At 45.0% G+C, this 21,835-nt stretch overlaps 1 protein-coding gene across 2 annotated transcripts in view; it reads right to left on the reverse strand.

Annotated features, from left to right (window-relative positions):
• Window positions 1-906: 906 nt before the first annotated feature.
• UBTD1 (ubiquitin domain containing 1) overlaps window positions 907-21,835 on the reverse strand; it is an 85,474-nt gene continuing 64,545 nt past the window's right edge. For both annotated transcript variants that reach the window (XM_089664197.1, XM_089664198.1), the window contains exons 2-3: window positions 19,784-20,011; window positions 907-7,292 (exon numbers count right to left, since the gene is read on the reverse strand). In XM_089664197.1, coding sequence (XP_089520323.1) covers window positions 6,907-7,292; window positions 19,784-20,011 — 614 coding nt within the window. In that variant the 3' untranslated portion in view covers window positions 907-6,906. The remainder of the gene's footprint in view (window positions 7,293-19,783; window positions 20,012-21,835) is intronic.

A 21,835-nucleotide genomic window follows, 5' to 3' on the forward strand; every position in this document is an offset into this window, starting at 1 on the left:
ACCTGGCAGCACCCACAACCAAGTCCTGGGTCAGTAGGTGGAAGAGCGGACCTAGAAAACAACTGGGATGTGTAGAAGTGATTAGGATGCTGTCCGATTCACATGTATTCCTACATGTTGGTGGCAGCAAAAGGGTTAATTTGCTACTTTTTGTAACAAAACATTTTTTATCATTAGTTGCATGCCAGCTCAACTGATCTCTTGCAGCCCCTTTCTGTCTGAATGCATTTCAGGAATGGCTACATGGTATACCTGAGGGCGGGTGTCCTGATGGTGGTAAGATGGACCATCTCTGAGCTAGGTGCTTGACACTTGAAGACACCATCGGAAGCCTATGTCCCAGGAGGACAAAAGTAAACAAAGTGGAGTCTTCTCCAAACTGGTTGCATTGACGATTGGTGCTGGCTGGGTCAGAAACAGGCTCATCAGCCTCCATGTAGACGATAGAAACATGGCGCCTGTCCGCACTCAGGACCAGCACAATGCAAACATATTTGTAAATTCAAATGCAAGTGTAAATGGCTTCAGCTCACATCCCCCACCCATAGGAAAAGCCCCCACATGGACAAAATGTATTGGGAGAATTCTATGGGTAGGAGATGAGAGCTGAAGCCATTTACCAATATGTGTACATTGTGCCGGTCTAAGTGTGGACGGGCGCCATATTTCTGAAGTCAACACAGGAGGACAATTGAATGACGGGTGCAGTGGCTGGTCAGACTTACAGGAATCACCTAAACAAAGAACCTTCACAACCGCGTCACCAGGTCTTATTGTAATAAAAGCTGCAGATTTCAAAATATTAAAGACTTGAATCTATATTAACATATCACTGCAAACATAACATTTTAGTGATTGAATGGAAAGCCTGAAAAGCAGAAAAGACGACACAGTCACTTCCACGCGTTTCACCTGATGAATTGATTTATTTACAAAACATTTAAACAGGAGATAAAACATCTCATTTCAAGTATATCCTAAAAACAAAAATCAACATTGACAAACAGCGACAGGTAGTGCGAGAACGCGTTTTTTCCAATCACCGTCGTACCTGCGATGAACAATAATTCTGGAGGTTACGGAAAACGTGGCCAGTGCAGATGACAGAACAAATAGGAGGAACAATTTGAAGGCATAGGATTTTGCCATTGTGTGCTATACGTTTCACGCAGGAGGCCAATCAATTCACTGGATAGGATTGAAAAAAAGCTTGTGTGGAATGAAGATCCAGCCCCTATTAGAAAGAGGAGCCCTTCCCTTATCATGTAGCCCACTGTGGAACAATATAGTTACATTTGCTCAGTAGTTTAAGTATTTAGGCCGTGTCCAATGCTTGTGCTTTCACATGGTGTTGGATTTCACCAATCTGGGTCAGGTCAAGCCTGACCTATACCCACCACCATAATGACTCTTGACATAGCGCTCCCTGCAGCCAACCATATAATAATAAAATGCATAGAGAGTGCAAAAGTATGTCTCATTCTCCTAGAATCCTTGCAAATGTTCTCTTTAGTATCTTCACTAAGTGTTCTGCCAGGGCAGCTGAGTGGTTGGCTGACACTGAGAGGTCACATGACCAGTATCTCAGCACTGGTCACCTGAGGCAATGGAGCATTACAAGGATACCAGGAGATAGGCATTTCTGAGTTATCACAATTGGAGCTCACAAAAAACCTAAACTTCCGAGAAGAAAACCGGTTCTTTTATCCCACAGAACAGTACTTGGGCATGTTGGTAGGTCCCTGTGGCACCAAGTGTGGTGACCTGCCAATTGAAAGACCAACCTTAAAAAAAGTGCATAGGAACTTGAGGGGGGCTCTAGTGGGTGTTAGCAGCCGGTCTCAATTTTTTCAACCCTTGGAATATCTTTCCAGTCTCAGTAACACCTGCTAACAATTTCTATATCTACAACACGATACATTCATGTGATGGTCAGTGAGAAGAATGCTCCTCACACTTGTGGTCACTGAAAAGAACTCCCCCCTTTACAGATAGCTAAAAAGATTAATGGTGTCAGTGGGAACGTATCTGAGAGGCAGAAATTGCTCATTGCTCAAGGAACCCCTGGCAACCTCTGGAGGAACCCTGCTGTATGGTATCTAAACTAAAGATTTATATACTCCTACTTTATGGTGCTTATAGAAACTAGACTACCATCAACTGATGCATGCAATTATGGCATGGCTAGGTGAAAATTGGCATGGCTGAAATGTTTCCCACAATCCAAAAACATATGACGTTTAAATTTTAGGAGAACTTTATAGTTCTGGCACTGACCACTTTTATCTCCTCTAGACGTTTCAGTGATAATTCTGACATTAGTAGGTCAGTGGTTGACCTTCAATAGATTTTACGGTCAACAAAATAGGAGATGTATGGTCTCAATAAAATGCATGAGGTGCTGGTGTGAGGCCTCAAACGGGGCGACATTTTGGTTCACTTAAGAGAACGCCTATGACCTCCAAGAAAATTCATAGGATAAGACCCCACAACCCTAAGAGAACATTATAAAAGATTTGTTGTTTATTTTAATTATTTAAGCAGCAACATGGATTGGGGTCGTAAGATCAGACATGAAACATCTTATTGCTTTGGTTTGGAGGCTGATGTGTAAATGGACACTCAGACACGGAACACACAAGTTACATTCGTTGTTACCAAAGCAGAGATTAGCAGCTACATTAGGGAACAAAGTAAATAAATGCAAACCGAATAGTTTTTTCCAGTCTTTATTACCAGATGGAACTTTCTGGTAAGTTCAGTACTGTAAGGCTAAATCTTCCAGTGCTGGGTCCTGGGGAAAATGCCCACCAGGGATGGACACAATCTGCATGTTCCTCTGGTTGCCCAGAGTTCAGAAACCTACTGAAAAGTTAAATGACTATCAAACAAATTTGCCCTGGTGGAAGTGTTTTGTTTTTTTTTTTTTTTGGTCTGCACATAGGAGTTATATCAATTGATAAAATGCTTCTTAAGGTCCAAAATGTTTCCACTGTGGTCCAAGGAAAATGCTCAACTTTTGAGTGATGCTATGGACAAGCAGACTACATTCCTCCTGTTTTTGAAAAAAACAAAACAAAACAAAAAAAAAAAACACTCCTGGAGGGCTTACACGTTGAGGAACTGCTGCTTGAAACCAAGCATGGTCTTTCACCTGGTGGTGTCACTGCAAGCCAAGCACAGGCTTGATTTTCAGTGACACCAGGAGGTGAAGGTCTCTTTTGAAGGACATTTTCACAAGCATACATGTTGTGTCTACACACTTTGCATGTGACGAACGCAAACGTTAACCCATTACCAACACATTTAGTATTTTCCAAAGCATGTGCAGGAAAAGGCAAGTAATAAATACCACTAACAGAGGTGGATAGTTCCTTGTACACAATCAAAAATTAATTTCCTGGGTTCCTGAGCTCAGTTGACCATAGGACCCTGGAATCTAGGCTTTCTGGAGTGGACCTCTCATTCCTACTCTCAAGTCTTGGTGACCAATTGAACTGCAGCAGGACATTTTTTTTCTCCCTTTGGTACATCTTTTAAAAGTCTAAGCCTTCACCACGGGGTACAAACCCTGAGTCTCAAAAACCCTTGAAATTCCAACAACCCTTCGAGTATTTGATGCTTCTTACAGAACGTCATCTGTGCTTTTAAGCCATGTGTTACCAAATCTAAGACATCCCAAATCTGCCATATTGCTTCTAAATACCATAAAAATTATATTAAAAAATTACAACTGAAAATTGGTGGAACATCTGCACTTGAGTCGACTTTTATGGACAGCTTCACTAGAATTATTCTGTTAACACACAAACTATACATCACAAAAATGCTGTGAAATTCATTTGCATTAATTAAACATCAACACTTTGTTGTCATAAAACAGAAATCAACTTCTTTAATGAGGCACAGGTAGTGACGCGTTCATTAAAATGGAAAAGAATTAAAATAAAACCTGGGGATAACTTACAAAAATGTATAAAAACCACTGAAGTGACGCTACAGAGATCAGCACAATGAAGGCAAACCTTCCCGAAGGAATGTATTTGTTGCCATTGCTGATATTCCTATGAAAATCTGGCTGGTATGCTGACCCTCAGGATTCAATACTTTTAGCCCCCAGACTGACCAAGTATTCAGATCGGGGTTAAGTCAGAAGTTAAATCGGAGTTCAAGGCTCAAGAGGGTCTAAAAGAAAAAATAAAAAAAATTTGGATGAACATCACAAGCCCAGCCATCAGGACTTCTGATCGTATTTTGCTGGACACATTGATTTCCTATGATTGTCAGCTTCATTTTGTGGCCATACAATGTAGTATAATTTTGAAATGCCTCAATCAGGAAAATACTGCATTATGACCACTGGATGGAGCTGATGATCATAGGAAATCAACATATTAAGCCAAACACGGTCAAAGTTTTTTATGGCTTGACGAAGGCTCGTGACATTCGTCCAGCAATTGATTTTATTATAAATAGACCACAAAGTATTGATGCCTGAGGATCAGGACAATAACCAAGCAACTAGGCCCTTGCCGGAAAAAAAAAAAAAAAAAAAAAAAAATGGTAGCCTGCATGTTCGTCTCCTTACAAAGAGGACTGTCCATTGTAAAAAGTAGCAGGCCAATGATTCGATCTGTTTGCCAGTGCAGAGGTCATTCACAAATCAGTTCTTCTAAATGAAATGAAGGAAAATTTAACCAGCAAACATGTTGCCCCTGGAATCTGGTACAAAATCCGAGACAAAAAGGTGCTTCCAGCATGCAATGAAGAATCCTCCACATTGATGCAAACAGTAGGAGCAGCTACTTGAAAACATTTTTTCTTGTTTAAAATATTGATTTTTTTCCTGGAAATTAAAATCTTTAAACTATCATTTAGATGAAATTGGTTGTCTCTGGATGCTCTTATTATAAATTTGAGTTGGTGGAATGACAGACAAATCCTTAGAACCCTAAAGTACCTAAATCACAGAGAATCTACAAGTCCTTACAATTCTCCCAAGTCAACTTATCATCAATTGCCGATTAGAAGGTCATGGGTTGTCTATGCAAATTCCACATCTGATCTCCAACCAAATACTTGTTACAGTTTGTGGTCTCTGGGTGCCCTTAGTACACATTTGCGTTGGTGGAATGACAGACAAATCCTTGGAACCCTAAAGTACCTAAATCACCAAGGATCTACAAAGTCCGTACAAATTTCCCAAGTCAACTCATGATTTTCCAATTAGAAGGTTATGGGTTACCCGTGTCTATGCCAATTCCACAACAAATCAGCAACTAAATACTTGCTTCAGTTTTCCAAAGTGCATTATTAAAAATAGGCAGCTTAAAGTGTATTTAAACCCCAAAAATGTAATATATTACGGCTTACCTGTGTTTAGAAATAGTATTTTTTTTCAGGCTTTTTCCCTTTATTTTCACCTGGTAACCTTATGAACAAACACTTCTCCTGTCTCGCAGACTCTACTGGACAGCTATGGTGGTCAATCAGGCTGGACCATGGGCGTAGCTAGAATGTTTAGGGCCCCAGTGCAAGAAACCATGCAGGGCCCCTCTGGCTCTCCCACCGGGGCCATTCTATCCGAGACTGGGGCTCTTTAATATGGTCCCGCAGCAGGACCCCTCACGGTAGCAGGACACCAGGGCCTGGTCGCTAGTGCAACCTTTGAAGTCCAGCCCAGTGGCAAAACTACCAGGGTCGCAAACATGTCCATCTTTGCTCATCCCCATTACACAACGGACTGATGGGACTAGTGGTTTCACAATAAAGACAAGGTTCTTTGTGCTTTCTCAAAGTAGTTGACATAGAATTTCTGGCAAGATCAATAGGTATATTCTGCCCTTGCCAAAAATGGTCTTCACTAATGCAGCCACCACATCTAAAAATGGAAGGTCGGGGAATCTCAGCTCAAGGAATGCCTACCTACTTCTGAAGGAACCTTGCTTGAGAACAACTGTACCAGATGGATCCTGCAGGTATGGTATATACACAGTTGGTCCAAGCTGGAGCGATGCAACTATGTAAAAATATCCATTCCAGGAATTATTCTTTAATTTCCAGAAAGGATCTTTGAACTCATAGTAAGTGACACAGAATTTCTGGCAAGATCAATAGGTATATTCTGCCCTTGCCAAAAACGGTCTTCACTAATGCAGCCAGCACATCTAAAAATGAAAGGTCAGGGAATCTCAGCTCAAGGAATGCCTACCTACTTCTGAAGGAACCTTGCTTGAGAACAACTGTACCAGATGGATCCTACAGGTATGGTATATACACAGTTGGTCCAAGCTGGAGCGATGCAACTATGTAAAAATATCCATTCCAGGAATTATTCTTTAATTTCCAGAAAGGATCTTTGAACTCACAGTAAGTGACACAGAATTTCTGGCAAGATCAATAGGTATTTTCTGACCTTGACAAAAATCCATCACTGATGCAGCCACCACATCTACGAATGGGTAACCTACAACAAGTAAATTTTTGTTTTGGGGTTTAGATACACTTTCATTGGGCTGATTGCTGTAACAACTCATTTTCTTACACACAAGGACCACTGCCGTTATACTGAAAGCAAGAGTTAACCAAGATTATCGTATGAAATACCCAGTCCCATGGTCCTATGCTAGTTTGGGATCCAGGCCAACGATCATTAGCATGCATAAAACGTCTTTTTGTATGAGGTGAACAGTGTGCAACCGAGACAATAAAAAATAGTGCAGCATTTCAGGATCTCTGAGGTCATCTCTCCATCCCACACCCATGTGTTCCTACAAGATGGCCATCATCGAAAAGACAGACAAGAAAGGAAAGAAGGACTTAGCAGCCAGCCTTTGCTTGTCTTCTACGCGTTCCAGTGTATCATAAATTCTTGGGCAAATTTTTATTTTTTTTTTCAAAATCTGCTCAGTTTTGGTTATCGGTCGGTTGGTTAACAATAACTTGGATGACAAAGTCCTTCTGAATCTTAGTCTCCTGTAGTTTCATCCTATCTGTGAGAAGTTTCCCAGAAAAGAACCATCTTTGCCAACAAGGTTCAATCCCCTCTACGGAATGTAGCTGCTTCTTCATTTGGCCAATAGTGTCTGACATGCTGGCACTGAGTTTAACGTCCTTTCCAGTGGAAAGGCGCACTTTCAGCTGGAACTCCCGCCTGGTATTCGGGGCTGGATCTGGGACGTCGGCTCCATCTTCTTCACTTCTTTCCATGATCAGGTTCACTGGTGGAGCCAGGCAGTAAACTGGAAGCTGGTACCGGGTTCCAAGTTCATCGTAGCATTCTGTTAGAGAACCTGAAATCAAACACACACGGTTACTTTTATCCTCAAATTTTGTGTAAATTCTAATAGACATTGGGAGGTCATTGGGCGAATGTCTCTTATATTGGTAGTGGGTCAGTGGTAAGAATGCCCATATTTCAGTTGTGGTCAGAACGTCAAATTGCCGCTGGCTCTCAACTTTCAACTGGAAGGTCAAGGAAGCCCTAGTTTCTTCTGAACTAACCTGGCTTGAGAACAACTGTTCTAGACATGGCCGGATCTAGGGGGGTGCTGTGGTGGGCTATGCCCCCCCTCCAGATTTTAGTTGTGCCCCCCCCTGAAAGCCAACCCCCTAACCTGCCACTATGTTGCCCTAACCAGCCACTATACCACCCTAACCTGATACTTTCCGGCCCTAGTTTACTACTATACTGTCTTTTGATGGACACTATACTGATCTCAATTATGGGTTGTGAGGGGAGGAGGAGCTCTGCTGCCCGTGCCCAGGCTGTGTGCAGTGCAGGGATGGGAGAAGGAGCTGTGCCCCTGCCCTTCCAGCAGTGACCCCTGTCCTCTGCCCTGCTACCGCCAATCCTCTGCCCCCCTGACATTTTTTAGTGCACCCTCCACATCAGTCAGGATAGATTCGGCCCTGGTTCTAGAGGGTTCCTACAAAGTATGGCCAAAAAGTATCAGGCCAGTCCTCCAAACCATTGGATTCAGGAGTTCCAATCACCCCTCATAGCCACAGGTGTTCCAATCCCCTCCATGGACACAGGTGTATACAATCAAGCCCCTAGGCATGCAGACTGCTTCTACAAACATTGGTGAAAGAATGGGTCGCTCTCAGGAGCTCAGTGACTCCAAGCGTGGTCCCGTGATAGGTGGCCACCTGGGCAATAAGTCCATCCGTGACATTTCCTGGCTACTAAATATTCCACGCTCAACTGTTAGTGGGATTATAACAAAGTGGAAGCCACTGGGAACAACAGCAACTCAGCCACCAAGTGGTAGGCCACATCACATGACAGGGCGGGGTCAGAACATGCTGAAGCGCACAGTGCGCAGAAGTCGCCAACCCACAGTTAAGACTCTGCAGAGTCAATAGCTAAAGACCTCCAAACTTGGTGTGGCCTTCAGATGAGCCCAACAACAGTGCGTAGAGAGCTTCATGGAATGGGTTTCCATGGCCGAGCAGCTGCATCCAAACCTTCCATCACCAAGTGCAATGCAAAGCATCGGATGCCGTGGTGTAAAGCACGCCACCACTGCACTCTAGAGCAGTGGAGACGTGTTCTCTGGAGTGACCAATCACACTTCTCTGTCTGGCAATCCCATTGACGTGTCTGGGTTTGGCAGTTGCCAGGAAAACGGTACTTGCCTGACTGCATTGTGCCAAGTGTAAAGTTTGGTGGAGGGGGATTATGGTGGGGGTTTTTCAGGGGTTGGGCTTGGCCCCCTAGTTCCAGTGAAGGGAACTCTTAAGGTGTCAGCATACCAAGACATTTTGGCCAATTTCATGCTCCCAACGTTGTGGGAAGAGTTTGGGGATGGCCCCTTCCTGCCCCAACATGACTGCCCCCGATGCACAAAGGAAGGTCCATAAAGACATGGAGGAGCCAGTTTGGGGTGGAGGAACTTGACTGTCCTGCACAGAGTCCTGACCTCAACCCCATAGAACACCTTTGGGATGAATTAGAGCGGAGACTGCGAGCCAGGCCTCCTCCCCCGACATCAGTGCCTGACCTGACAAATGTGCTTCTGGAAGAATGGTCCAACCTTCCCATAGACACCCTCCTAAACCTTGTGGACGGCCTTCCCAGAAGAGTTGAAGCTGTTATAGCTGCAAAGGGCGGGGCTAACTCAATAATGAACCCTACGGACTAAGACTGGGGGGCCATTAAAGGTCATGTGCGTGGAAAGGGCGGGGCCAACTCAGTATTGAACCCTACGGACTAAGACTAGGAGGCCATGAAAGGTCATGTGCGTGGAAAGGGCGGGGCCAACTCAATATTGGACCCTACGGACTAAGACTGGGGGGCCATTAAAAGGTCATGTGCGTGCAAAGGGCGGGGCCAACTCAATATTGGACCCTACGGACTAAGACCGGGGGGCCATTAAAAGGTCATGTGCGTGCAAAGGGCGGGGCCAACTCAATATTGAACCCTACGGACTAAGACTGGGAGGACATAAGTTCTATGTAAAAATATCCATACACTTTGAATTCTTCTTTAATTTCCAGAAAGTAGAATGCAACAGATATAGCAGATTCGGGAAATTTAAAGCTGAACTGCACCCAAAAGGGGAAGTTCCACTGTTCCTCCTCCTCCCCTCATCCCTTGTCATATTTGGCATGGATTTTTTTCTCAGGGGGAGGGGAAGGGGGTGCGGGTATCTGGTTTTGACATAAGGGTCGAAGTTCTCCTCCACCTCCCACGCCTTTTTGGGACCCATCACAGGTCCCAGAAAGCTGAAGGACCATTCAAATTGGAGCAGCGTAAATTGCACATGCGCACTGGGTATCTGGCTGTGACCCGCAAGCAGTTACAGCCGCCTGCCCACAGTTAAGATGTCGGCACCGAAGACCGGTGAAGGGACCAGCTACGGTGAGGACAGAGCTGGATCCCTGGACAGGTGAGTGGCTCCTGCTGCTGATCAAGTCCCTGTGTAAAGAGGATGAGAGGGGAAAAGAGATGCCATTATGGATCTCTTCTTTTCTCCCACAGAGGGGGGGAGGGGGGGAAGGTAAAAAAATGTTAGATTTAGTATCCCCTGGAAGGTAGACCCACACCCTCCATTTGTCCAGGTGTAGTGCCAGGACAGGGTCATCCAGAGCCCTGGGTGAAAGATGTATGAGCATTACGTATCAGCAAAAAATCCCCTCGCCCCCCCCCCTTCACCCTAAGAAAAAAAAGGAAGAAGGATATCGAGCACTAATCTGCATGCTTAACCCCCAAACATAAATTCCTCCTCCTCCCAGTACATATCCGCCCCCTACTGAAATCCCCCCTCTCTGCACAAATCTTTGCCCCCCTGATCCCCCTTCCCCAGCTCAAATCTCTCCCCATATGCCCCAGCACAAATCCCTCCCCCCCACCCTCACAAAATTGCCCCTCTCCTAGCACAAATCCTCTACCCCTCAAATTTCCTCTCCCTCAACTCCAAATCGCCCCCTTCCAGCACAAATTCCCCTCCCCCAATCCCCCATCCTAGCACAAATCCTCTTACCCCCCCCTTCCAGCACAAAATTCCCCTCCCCCAATCCCCCATCCTTGCATACATCCTATACCCCCCTTCCAGCACAAATTCCCCTCCCCCAATCACCCATCCTGGCACACATCCACATTTTCCCTCCTAGAACCCATTCTTACCCCCTTCTGCCTGCAATGTACTGTGGACAGGCGGCCCGCACAGGCACCCGTACTTCACTGCCTTCTTCGGGGTTTGGGGGGGGGGGGCGCCGGCGCATGCACATGATTGTACAGAGTGGGAGTCTGGCAGCAAGTCCCGGCCATTGATTCATGGCTGGGATCTGATCAGTTGTGTCCAATCACAACCCACAGCCCTGTGCTGACAATCAACGCAGAGCTCTGTACAGAGGGAACGATCTATTCCACACAAAGCAGGGATGAGAAACTTCTGGAGATCTGGTAGTAATAAGCAGCACACATTACACATTGTTAGGCACACCCCCTTGATCGCCCCAGAAATTAACCCCTTCCCAGCCTGTGTCATCAGTACAGTCACAGTGTATCGTATTGTCACTGGTAATTTCAGTGGCAGTTAATCAGTCCCTACCCGCAGCGTCAGACTGCCCGCCGCACTACTGCAATTAAAAAAAAAAAGAAGTGCTTGCACCATTTTTAATCTTTTTACGTTTCTCACACATAGGGCAACCCATTTATTTCAATATGCACAAAAAGCATGCGTGTTCGGTCACACCTCCTCGGTGCAAACGACTCCGAAATGCAGATCTAAGAAGAGTGCCAACAACACTCCTCAACCATGTGATAATCTATTTATAGATCAAATCCTGTAAATCTAATCCCATCGAAATATGTGCCCATAAAATGATCAACATCAACGGAGAATACAAAGGCAAATAATCTCCGAACACGCCCCGAACAACAACATCACGCCACAATGTATCCATACACTCAAACCTACACGGATACATTGTTGCTGTTATACATTTATTGGTTTCTGTGGATGTTGAGGATTTTATATGGGATAATAATCATTATGCGTTCAATTACAGAACAAAAAGGGAATAAAAAGAAGTACGTATTTGGGGATTTCAGACACTTTTTGTATATTTGGAGTTCATGGTTTCTTTTGTTCACAAACTTATTAACCAGTTGCCCTTTATAAAAGGAACATTATTAACCACATGCCCCCCAGCCACTGTATAAATACGATGGCAGGGCGGCACGGGCAGGCAAAACCACATTTTAAAACATGTGTTTTGTAAACAGGTAGGGGGCGTGCCGCCGCCTTACCTGTCCCGCCGATCACGGCCGCGGATGTCAGTCGCTGGGTCACAGCCGATCGCTACCAGCTATGTCCCGGCGATCGTCGGCAATCGCTGACAGAGAGCAGGGCTGCAGTAGCTGTGCTTTCTGTCAGTTCCCTGACAGCTCCAGGACACGCTGATCGGGACAGAAGAGTTTCTCTCTCCCGATCAGCGTGTCCCCCGTGCAGTACACACCCCGCCCCTCCCCCCGCCCCCTAGTAAAACACTCCCCTCACACAGTTAACCCTTTCACTGAATAATAAAGTTAACCCCTTCCTCCCCAGTGCCATTAGTACAGTGTCAGTGGGTTTTTTTTTGCACTGATCACTGTATTGGTGTCACTGGGGATGTCAGTGACCCCACGTCAGTACCTCCCAATGTCAGAATGTCCGCCGCAGTCCCGCCATAAGTTGCTGATCGCCGCCATAAGTTGCTGATCGCCGCCATTATTAGTATAAAAAAAAAAAAAACTAAAAATCCCAGTATCTTTCCCACCATTTGTAAACGCTATAACTTTCACGTAAACCAATTAATTTACACGTATTGTGTTTTTTTTTTACCAAAGACATGTCGCAGAATGCATTTTGGCAGAAATTTATGACTAAATTTGATTTTTACATTTTTTTTTACTGGACATGTTTTATAGCAAAAAGTCCAAAATATTGTTTTTTTTCCTCAAAATTGTCAGCCTTTTTTTTTATAGTGCAAAAAAAAAAAAAAAAAAAAAAATCGCACAGGTGATCAAATACCACCAAAAGAAAGCTCAATTTGTGGGAAAAAAAGGATGTAAATTTCATTTATGTACCGTATTGCATGACCGCGCAATTGTCCGTTAAACTAGCGCAGCGCTGTATAGCAGAAAAATGGTGTAAATTGCAGTATCTATACCATAGTTTGTAGACGCTATAACTTCATACAAAGCAATCAATATACACTTATTGGGATTTTTTTTTACCAAAAACATGGAGCAGAATACATTTTGGCCTAAATTTATAACCAACTTTGAGTTTACTATATATTATTTATAGCTGAAAGTAAAAAATATTGTTTTTCTTCAAAATTTTTGGCCTTTTTTTGTTTTTAGCGTGAAAAATAAAAAGCGCACAGGTGATCAAATACCACCGAAAGAAAGCTCTATTTGTGTGAAAAAAAGGACGTCAATTTCGTTTGGGTGCAGCGTTGCACGATCGCGCAATTATCAGTTGAATTAGTGCAGCGCCAAGTAGCAAAAAGAGGCGTGGTCATTAAGGGGGGTAAATCCTCTGGAGGTCAAGTGGTTAAAAAAAAAAAAAATCGTAAATGCATTGAAAAACAATTAATCTGTACCAGAGGTCAGAAAAAAGTAAAAAAAAAAAACTCTTCTGTTCAAGACTCTTTATAAAGTGCACTTTAAAGTCATAGTACTGTACAGGGACACGTTTAAAAAAAAAATAATAATGTGTAAATGTGTTGAAAACCAATTAATCTGTTCGTATTGTGAAAACAATTTGGAAACCGAGGCATTATTTTCAATGGATTTTCATTCGTAAACCGAAAATTACTTTAACCGCGGCGTTAGTAAACCCAGGTACACCGGTATGTGTTTATGCTACTTCTCAGTACAAAACACAGTGCTGAAAATAATGATTTGAGCCCCTGCAGATTTTGTGGGTTTGCCCACTTACACAGAAATGAAGGGTCTATAATAACACTGTTCAACAGGTAAAAAGTTTTGGGCATAAAATTAGCTAATCTTACATAATTTTGGGGTGCTGAAAACGAAAATGACCCTAAAAAATGTTGATTGGCTCTAGTTTCCATGATATATTCACCCATCTAATGACGTAAGCCATTCAAAATGATGATGCAACTTCAGCTGCATATTGCGCAATTGATACTGGTGACCAATAGAAAATGTCATGTATACTGAGATGATGCAATATTACCCTTTAATTGCATCACTTCACTGCATAAAAGCTGCAGTATCTGTAGCTGATTGGAGTTCGACAGCGTCTTTACATTTCGTTTTATGCTTATATATAGAGATGAGCGAATTATTCAAAAATTCGATTCGACTGATTCGGCGAATTCGTGGAAAAAATTTGATTCGAGTCGAATATATTCGCTGCGAATTTAACTTATAAAAGGGTGTTTCTAGGCTTCAGAGAGCCTTTATATTAGTGCAGAACACTGTACCTTTAATTTAAATGCCCTTGGAGTCTGCTGGGGAAGAGAAATAATACTGTCAGTCAGTATGACATGCAGATGAGTGCCGTCGATCTTAGAATCACCGCACACTTCACTCATTTGGCCAGTCACGGGGCCAAAACCAGAGTGTGGAGCCACAGTGTGGCGGTGGAGGCAGCAGCAATGGGAGGCCATACAGCAACCTATGACAAAATGGAACCCAGCAGCAGTGTGAGGAGACCTGAAAGTGGCACATGGCAGAGTGTGGCGATGGAGACAGCAGCAATGGGAGGCCGTACAGGGACCCATGACACACTGTGGACCTGGCAGCAGCATGAGGAGGTGGTACAGGGGCCCATGGCAGATTAGGGGCCTGGCAGCAGCAATGTGAGGCCCGTAATCTGCCAGCACCCTATGACAAAATGGAACCCAGCAGCAGTGTGAGGAGACCTGAAAGTGGCACATGGCAGAGTGTGGCGATGGAGACAGCAGCAATGGGAGGCCGTACAGGGACCCATGACACACTCTGGACCTGGCAGCAGCATGAGGAGGCGGTACAGGGGCCCATGACAGATTACGGGCCCGGCAGCAGCATGAGGAGGCGGTACGGGGGCCCATGGCAGATTATGGGCCTGGCAGCAGCAATGGGAGGCCCATAATCTGCCAGCACCCTATGACAAAATGGAACCCTGGGCTGGGGCAGGCAGAACCGCCGTATCTTTATCACGGTTTTCCCAGGCCACCGAATGGCGACGCTGCATATGCTGACGCAACGCTGTAGTCCCAACATGGGCCCCCTGGCCACGCTTGACTTTCTGGCCACATAGTCGACATACGGCTACGTTTACTTCCTCGGGCAGCTTGACGAAAAATTGCCACACCGCCGAGTAGGAAACTTTGCCCCCGCTACTCCTCACTGGCTGACTGCTACTTCCTCCGTGCACACCGGCACCACTACTGGCCGTGGTGGTAGGCTGCAGTGGAGCTGGTGCTCTACTCCGTGGCCGTTTGCCTCCACTGACACTGCTGCGACCCTGCTGCCTCCTGGCAGCAGCAATGGGAGGCCGTACAGGGACCCATGACACACTCTGGACCGGGCAGCAGCATGAGGAGGCGGTACAGGGGCCCATGACACAGAACTGAGTAACAGTTCTGTGTCCCTCAGTAACAATTCTGTGTCTGTCCCTCAGTAACAATTCTGTGTCTGTCCCTCAGTAACAATTCTGTGTCTGTCCCTCAGTAACAATTCTGTGTCTGTCCCTCAGTAACAATTCTGTGTCTGTCCCTCAGTAACAATTCTGTGTCTGTCCCTCAGTAACAATTCTGTGTCTGTCCCTCAGTAACAATTCTGTGTCTGTCCCTCAGTAACAATTCTGTGTCTGTCCCTCAGTAACAATTCTGTGTCTGTCCCTGAGTAACAATTCTGTGTCTGCCCCTCAGTAACAATTCTGTGTCTGCCCCTCAGTAACAGTTCTGTGTCCCTGAGTAACAGTTCTGTGTCCCTGAGTAACAGTTCTGTGTCCCTGAGTAACAGTTCTGTGTCCCTGAGTAACAGTTCTGTGTCCCTGAGTAACAGTTCTGTGTCCCTGAGTAACAGTTCTGTGTCCCTAAAGTATCTGTGGCCCTAACTCTGTCCCTAATACAGAGAGGTCTGTCTCTCTTGAATGACCGGAGGCAAATGGAGAACTGTAAGATGGCCGCAATTTATAGCTCCACCATTGCACAGTGCTGGCTGGCTGGCTGGCTGCTGATTGGCTAATGCGATCACATGTCATGAATGAATGCATTATGGGTCAGCGCGCCTTGTCTGCACGCCTTCCCAGAGATCCCCGCTCCGTCGCCACACATGTCGCCGCCATTTTAGGAAAAATTTAGATTCGCGCCGAATCCGAAAATTAGCAGACTTCGGATGCGCGAATTTTTCCTAAAATGGCGGCGACATGTGTGGCGACGGAGCGGGGATCTCTGGGAAGGCGTGCAGACAAGGCGCGCTGACCCATAATGCATTCATTCATGACAGTAACAGTTCTGTGTCTGTCCCTCAGTAACAGTTCTGTGTCTGTCCCTCAGTAACAGTTCTGTGTCTGTCCCTCAGTAACAGTTCTGTGTCTGTCCCTGAGTAACAGTTCTGTGTCCCTGGCTGCTGATTGGCTAATGCGATCACATGTCATGAATGAATGCATTATGGGTCAGCGCGCCTTGTCTGCACGCCTTCCCAGAGATCCCCGCTCCGTCGCCACACATGTCGCCGCCATTTTAGGAAAAATTTCGATTCGCGCATCCGAAGTCTGCTAATTTTCGGATTCGGCGCGAATCGAATTTTTCCTAATATTCGAAACGAATTCCACTTCGCCTACTTCGATTCGCTCATCTCTAATTATATAGGCTACTCAGTAATGCCTCGAACTTGTGTGAATAAAGCAGATAATTTCTGCTATATCTGCGGTGAAATAACTTTTATCTCACAAAAAAGGAGGATAACAGGAATGATTAGGAAAGCCTACAACTTGTATTTTGGCTGCAAGATAGGAGACCAGGACAAGAGCTGGGCACCACATATATGCTGCAATTCTTGTGGGACGGCACTGGAGCAATGGTTGAATGGAAAAAAGGCATCTATGCCTTTCGCTGTGCCAATGATTTGGAGAGAGCCAACAGATCATGTTAGTAATTGTTACTTTTGTATGGTGCCTCCAATTGTAAAAGGGCTAAATAAGAAGAAAAAGTTATCTGTGCACTATCCAAATATTCCATCGGCAATACGTCCAGTTCCTCATGGAGAGGGGCTACCAATTCCTAAAGCACCAGAATCCTTCGTGGTTGAGTCAAGTGAGGAAGAACCTGAAGCGTGTAGTCACGTGCAGTTGTAAGAGATAGCCCTTTCCTCGAATACAAGAGAAAAGCCAAGAGAAGCAAAACCGACACAAACTGAAGACAAAACTAGTGAGAATCCTAAGTATTAAAATGATTCAACTTAGCTTATGGCTATCATTTTTCTTGGTAATCCTATGCAATATATTATGCCATTTAGGCTGTTATGTAGTCATATCACTTGCTTTATATTTGTGGAAAGACATCTATCTATAGAATTATTGTGCATTATGTAGTCATTACGCCTATAGTAGAAAACTTTCCGTTTACAGAAAAACTAGAGCCAATTGACAAATTTCATTGTTATATTTGAACTCAGAATGTGAAATTCATTAAGAAATGGATCCTTTTGTTTCCAAAACTGGCAAAAAATAAAAATTTGTTGAACAGTGTAATTATCGTAGGTGCATTTTAAATGACAGAGACAGAATAGCAACCAAAAATCCAGAAAAAACACGATACAAATGTTATAAATGGAGTTGCAGCTCAGTCGGTAAAATAAGTATTTGATCCCCCACCAACCGACAATGATTCTGGCTCCCACAGGCTGGCTATGTGCTCATGTGGTACACAGATCAGTCCTGGCAATGTAAGAAGATGCTCCTTACGACAACTCGTTATGTGTATAAAAGACACCTGTCCACAGAATCTCTTTCTTCCATTCAAACCTCACCACCACCATGGGCAAGACCAAAGAGCTGTCCAAGGATGTCAGGGACAAGATTGTAGACCTACACATGGCTGGACTGGGTTACAAGACCATCTGCAAGAAGCTTGGTGAGAAGCAGACGACAACTGTTGGAGCGATTCTGCACACATGGAAGAAATACAAAATAACCATCAAGCGTTGGTCTGGAGCCCCATGCACGATTTTGCCTCATGGGGTAAGGAGGATCATGAGAAAAGTAAGGGATCAGCCCAGAACAACATGTGAGGAGCTTGTGAATGATCTCCAGGCAGCTGGGACCACAGTCACCAAAGAAACCATTGGTAACACACTACACCGCCATGTACTGAAATCCTGCAGTACCCACAAGGCCCCCCACCTCAAAAAGGTACATGTCCAGGCCTGTCTGAAGTTTGCCAATGAACCTCTAATGGATTCAGAGAAAGATTGGGAGAAAGTGCTGTGGTCAGTTGAGACCAAAATTGAGCTCTTCGGGTCATAGTCAGCATTTTTCTTCCTCCAAACACAGGGAGTCGAGTTAATGCCAAAGAACACCATCCCTACAGTCAAGCACGGAGATGGAAACATCATGCTTTGGGGCTGTTTCTCTACTAAAAGATACAGGCCGACTTTGCCGCATTGCGGGGCCAATGGACGGGGGCAATGTATTGTAAAATCTTGAATGAGAACCTTCTTCCCTCAACCAGAACACTGAAGATGGGCCGTGGATAGGTCTTCCAGCATGACAATGACCCAAAACATACCACCAAGGCAACCAAAGAGAGACTCAAGAAGAAGCACATGAAGGTCATGGAGTGGCCTAGCGAGTCTCCAGACCTTAATCCTATAGAAAATATATGGAGGGAGCTGAAACTTCGAGTTGCCAAGCGACAGCCAAGAAACCTTAAGGATTTAGAGAAGTTCTGTAAAGAAGAGAGGACCAAAATCCCTCCTGAGATGTGTGCCAACCTGAGAACCAACTACAAGGAATGTCTCACCTCTGGGCTCGCCAACAAGGGTTCCTCCACCAACTACAAGGAACGTCTCACCTCTGGGCTTGCCAACAAGGGTTCCTCCACCAACTTCAAGGAATGTCTCACCTCTGGGCTCGCCAACAAGGGTTCCTCCACCAACAACAAGGAACGTCTCACCTCTGGGCTCGCCAACAAGGGTTCCTCCACCAACTACAAGGAACGTCTCACCTCTGTGCTTGCCAACAAAGGTTCCTCCACCAACTACAGGAAACGTCTCGCCTCTGGGCTCGCCAACAAGGGTTCCTCCACCAACTACAAGGAACGTCTCACCAAGAATGGTTCCTCCACCAACTACAAGGAACGTCTCTCACCTCTGGGCTCGCCAACAAGGGTTCCTCCACCAACTACAAGGAACGTCTCACCTCTGTGCTCACCAACAAGGGTTCCTCCACCAACTACAAGGAACGTCTCACCTCTGTGCTCACCAACAAGGGTTCCTCCACCAACTACAAGGAACGTCTCACCTCTGGGCTCACCAACAAGGGTTCCTCCACCAATAACAAGGAACATCTCACCTCTGGGCTCACCAACAAGGGTTCCTCCACCAACTACAAGGAACGTCTCACCTCTGTGCTCGCCAAGAAGGGTTCCTCCACCAACTACAAGGAACGTCTCACCTCTGTGCTCGCCAACAAGGGTTCCTCCGCCAACTACAAGGAACGTCTCACCTCTGTGCTCGCCAACAAAAGGTTCCTCCACCAAGTACTAAGTCCTGTTTTGCTTGGGGATCAAATACTTATTTTACTCCATTTATAACATTTGTATCGTGTGGTTTTTCTGGATTTTTGGTTGATATTCTGTCTTTATAATTTAAAATACACCGATGACAGAAATTATATCATGTCTTTCTAAGTGGGCAAACATACAAAATCTGCAGGGGGGTTAAACAATTATTTTCCCCCCTGTACAAAGGTGTAGCACTGGGTACAAAATAAAGGCAGATCCATATGAGATATAAAAAGGAGTACAATGTAATATTTCAGCATCTAGAAAATGAGACTTGGTTATCATTTGGCAATCTATAAACCAAGGTCCCATTTTATGTCAAATAATTATTTGGCATTATGGAGCTTATGAAAGATTTTTTTCCACAATCATAATTTCCTCTATCCCGGCCACAACTTGAGGAAAGGGAACTCGATTGGTTTTCCAGTGAAGGACTATTGCCCAATGCGTTCCTACACAAATATTATGTTGAAGAGTTGTTAAAGGAGGAGGAGCTATATCTGGGATATTTTCAAACAATTTGAGATAATTTCTTCCTTGCACCTACCATGAGGTAACGTAATACTGGCCCCATCCACAATGGCCTGAGCCAGCTCGTGGTCATTGGCCTCCACGGCGTAGGCTGCCGCTTTCAGTGCGTCCCAGATCTCTTTGCGCCCCTCGAATGCTGGCGCAGTGTCCCAGAACTCGTCCCTTTTGCTGCGGAGCTGGCCATCCGTCATGGGGTAGTCGCTCTTCCATCTTGGCCGCTCTTTCTTTAATGGTTCGTTGCGTCCTGGTGAAGTAGTACAGAAAATACTTAGTTACTCTTCTTACAGCAGAACTTCAGGCAAAGATATTTTATACATAGCTACATTGTAGGCAAGTATGCATGGGTCTTACTGGGGGGATCCTCCTAGAAGGAGACACTGCTACTACACCACTACTACATCTATACTACGCCTCTACTACTACACCTCTACTACTACACCTCTACTACGCCTCTACTACTACGCCTCTACTACATCTATACTACGCCTCTACTACATCTATACTACGCCTCTACTACATCTATACTACGCCTCTACTACACCACTACTACATCTATACTACACCACTACGACTACACCACTACTACATCTATACTACACCACTACGACTACACCGCTACTACACCTCTACATCTATACTACACCACTACTATTATACCACTACTACATCTATACTACACCACTATGACTACACCTCTACTACACCGCTACTACATCTATACTACACCACTACTATACCCCTACATCTATACTACGCCACTACTACTACACCTCTACATCTATACTACACCACTACTATTATACCACTACTACACCTCTACATCTATACTACACCACTACGACTACACCGCTACTACATCTATACTACGCCACTACTACACCTCTACATCTATACTACGCCACTACTACTACACCTCTACATCTATACTACACCTCTACATCTATACTACGCCACTACATCTATACTACGCCACTACTACTACACCTCTACATCTATACTACGCCACTACTACTACACCACTACGACTACACCGCTTTTACATCTATACTACACCACTACGACATCTATACTACACCTATACTACACCACTACTATTATACCACGCCACTACTACACCTCTACTACTACACCACTACATCTATACTACACCACTACATCTATACTACACCTCTACATCTATACTACAGCTCTACATCTATACTACAGCTCTACATCTATACCACACCTCTACATCTATACTACACTGCTACTACATCTATACTACACTGCTACTACATCTATACTACAACATTTTAAAGTGGAACTACACGGCATGTGAGCACCACAAACCAAAAACACCAATTTATTATCAATCTTCAGAGCAAACTCCCCCATCCATCCATGTCTCCATGCTTTATTTTGCTGAGAAATTGCTCTTAAAAACACCCCCTAGCATTTCTACCTTGCGGCCATCTTGAATAAGGGCAAATGAGTCATGTAGCATTTACTTCCTGAAATCCTTCTGCCCTTAGCTCTGGCATGCAGGCAGGAGGGTATGCTTAGCTGAGAAAGTGATTGAGGGAGTGACTGCTGGGCATAGGATCCTTTAAGGGGGGGGGGGTAGTTTGGCATCCTTGCACTGGGCACTGGATGACCCTGCCCCTGTCCTGGGATGACCCTGTGAAAAGAACTTGAATGATCAAATAAGACCAGCTTTTGCTGCAATATTCCCCTGCAGTCCAGAGATCCCCCCCCCCTCAGTCCAGAGATTCTCCCCCCCCCCCCACACACAGTCCAGAGATTTCCCCTTAAACTAGATGTCCTCAGTCTGATGGCGGGCATTACTCACTTCCTCTGAGCCACCCTCATCCCGGACCAGCCCCCAACTTGTGATTGAACAGTGAAAGGAGAAGCAGCACAGCTCTCCAACTCTGTTCTCTCCTCCTATCAGCATGTTTCTTGTCAGTACATGAACGGATTGGTTTCTTCGTCTCACACCCCAGTCCTGCTGTACAGGTGTAATACGAGGTCACATTCAGGTACGTACCCCGCTGGGATTTAATATATACATTTAAACGTCGTATCGGCG

This window comes from Staurois parvus, unplaced genomic scaffold (genome assembly GCF_062004578.1).
Source record: "Staurois parvus isolate SC_StPar_1 unplaced genomic scaffold, SC_StPar_1.0 ptg001853l, whole genome shotgun sequence".
Taxonomy (NCBI): Eukaryota; Metazoa; Chordata; class Amphibia; order Anura; family Ranidae; genus Staurois; species Staurois parvus.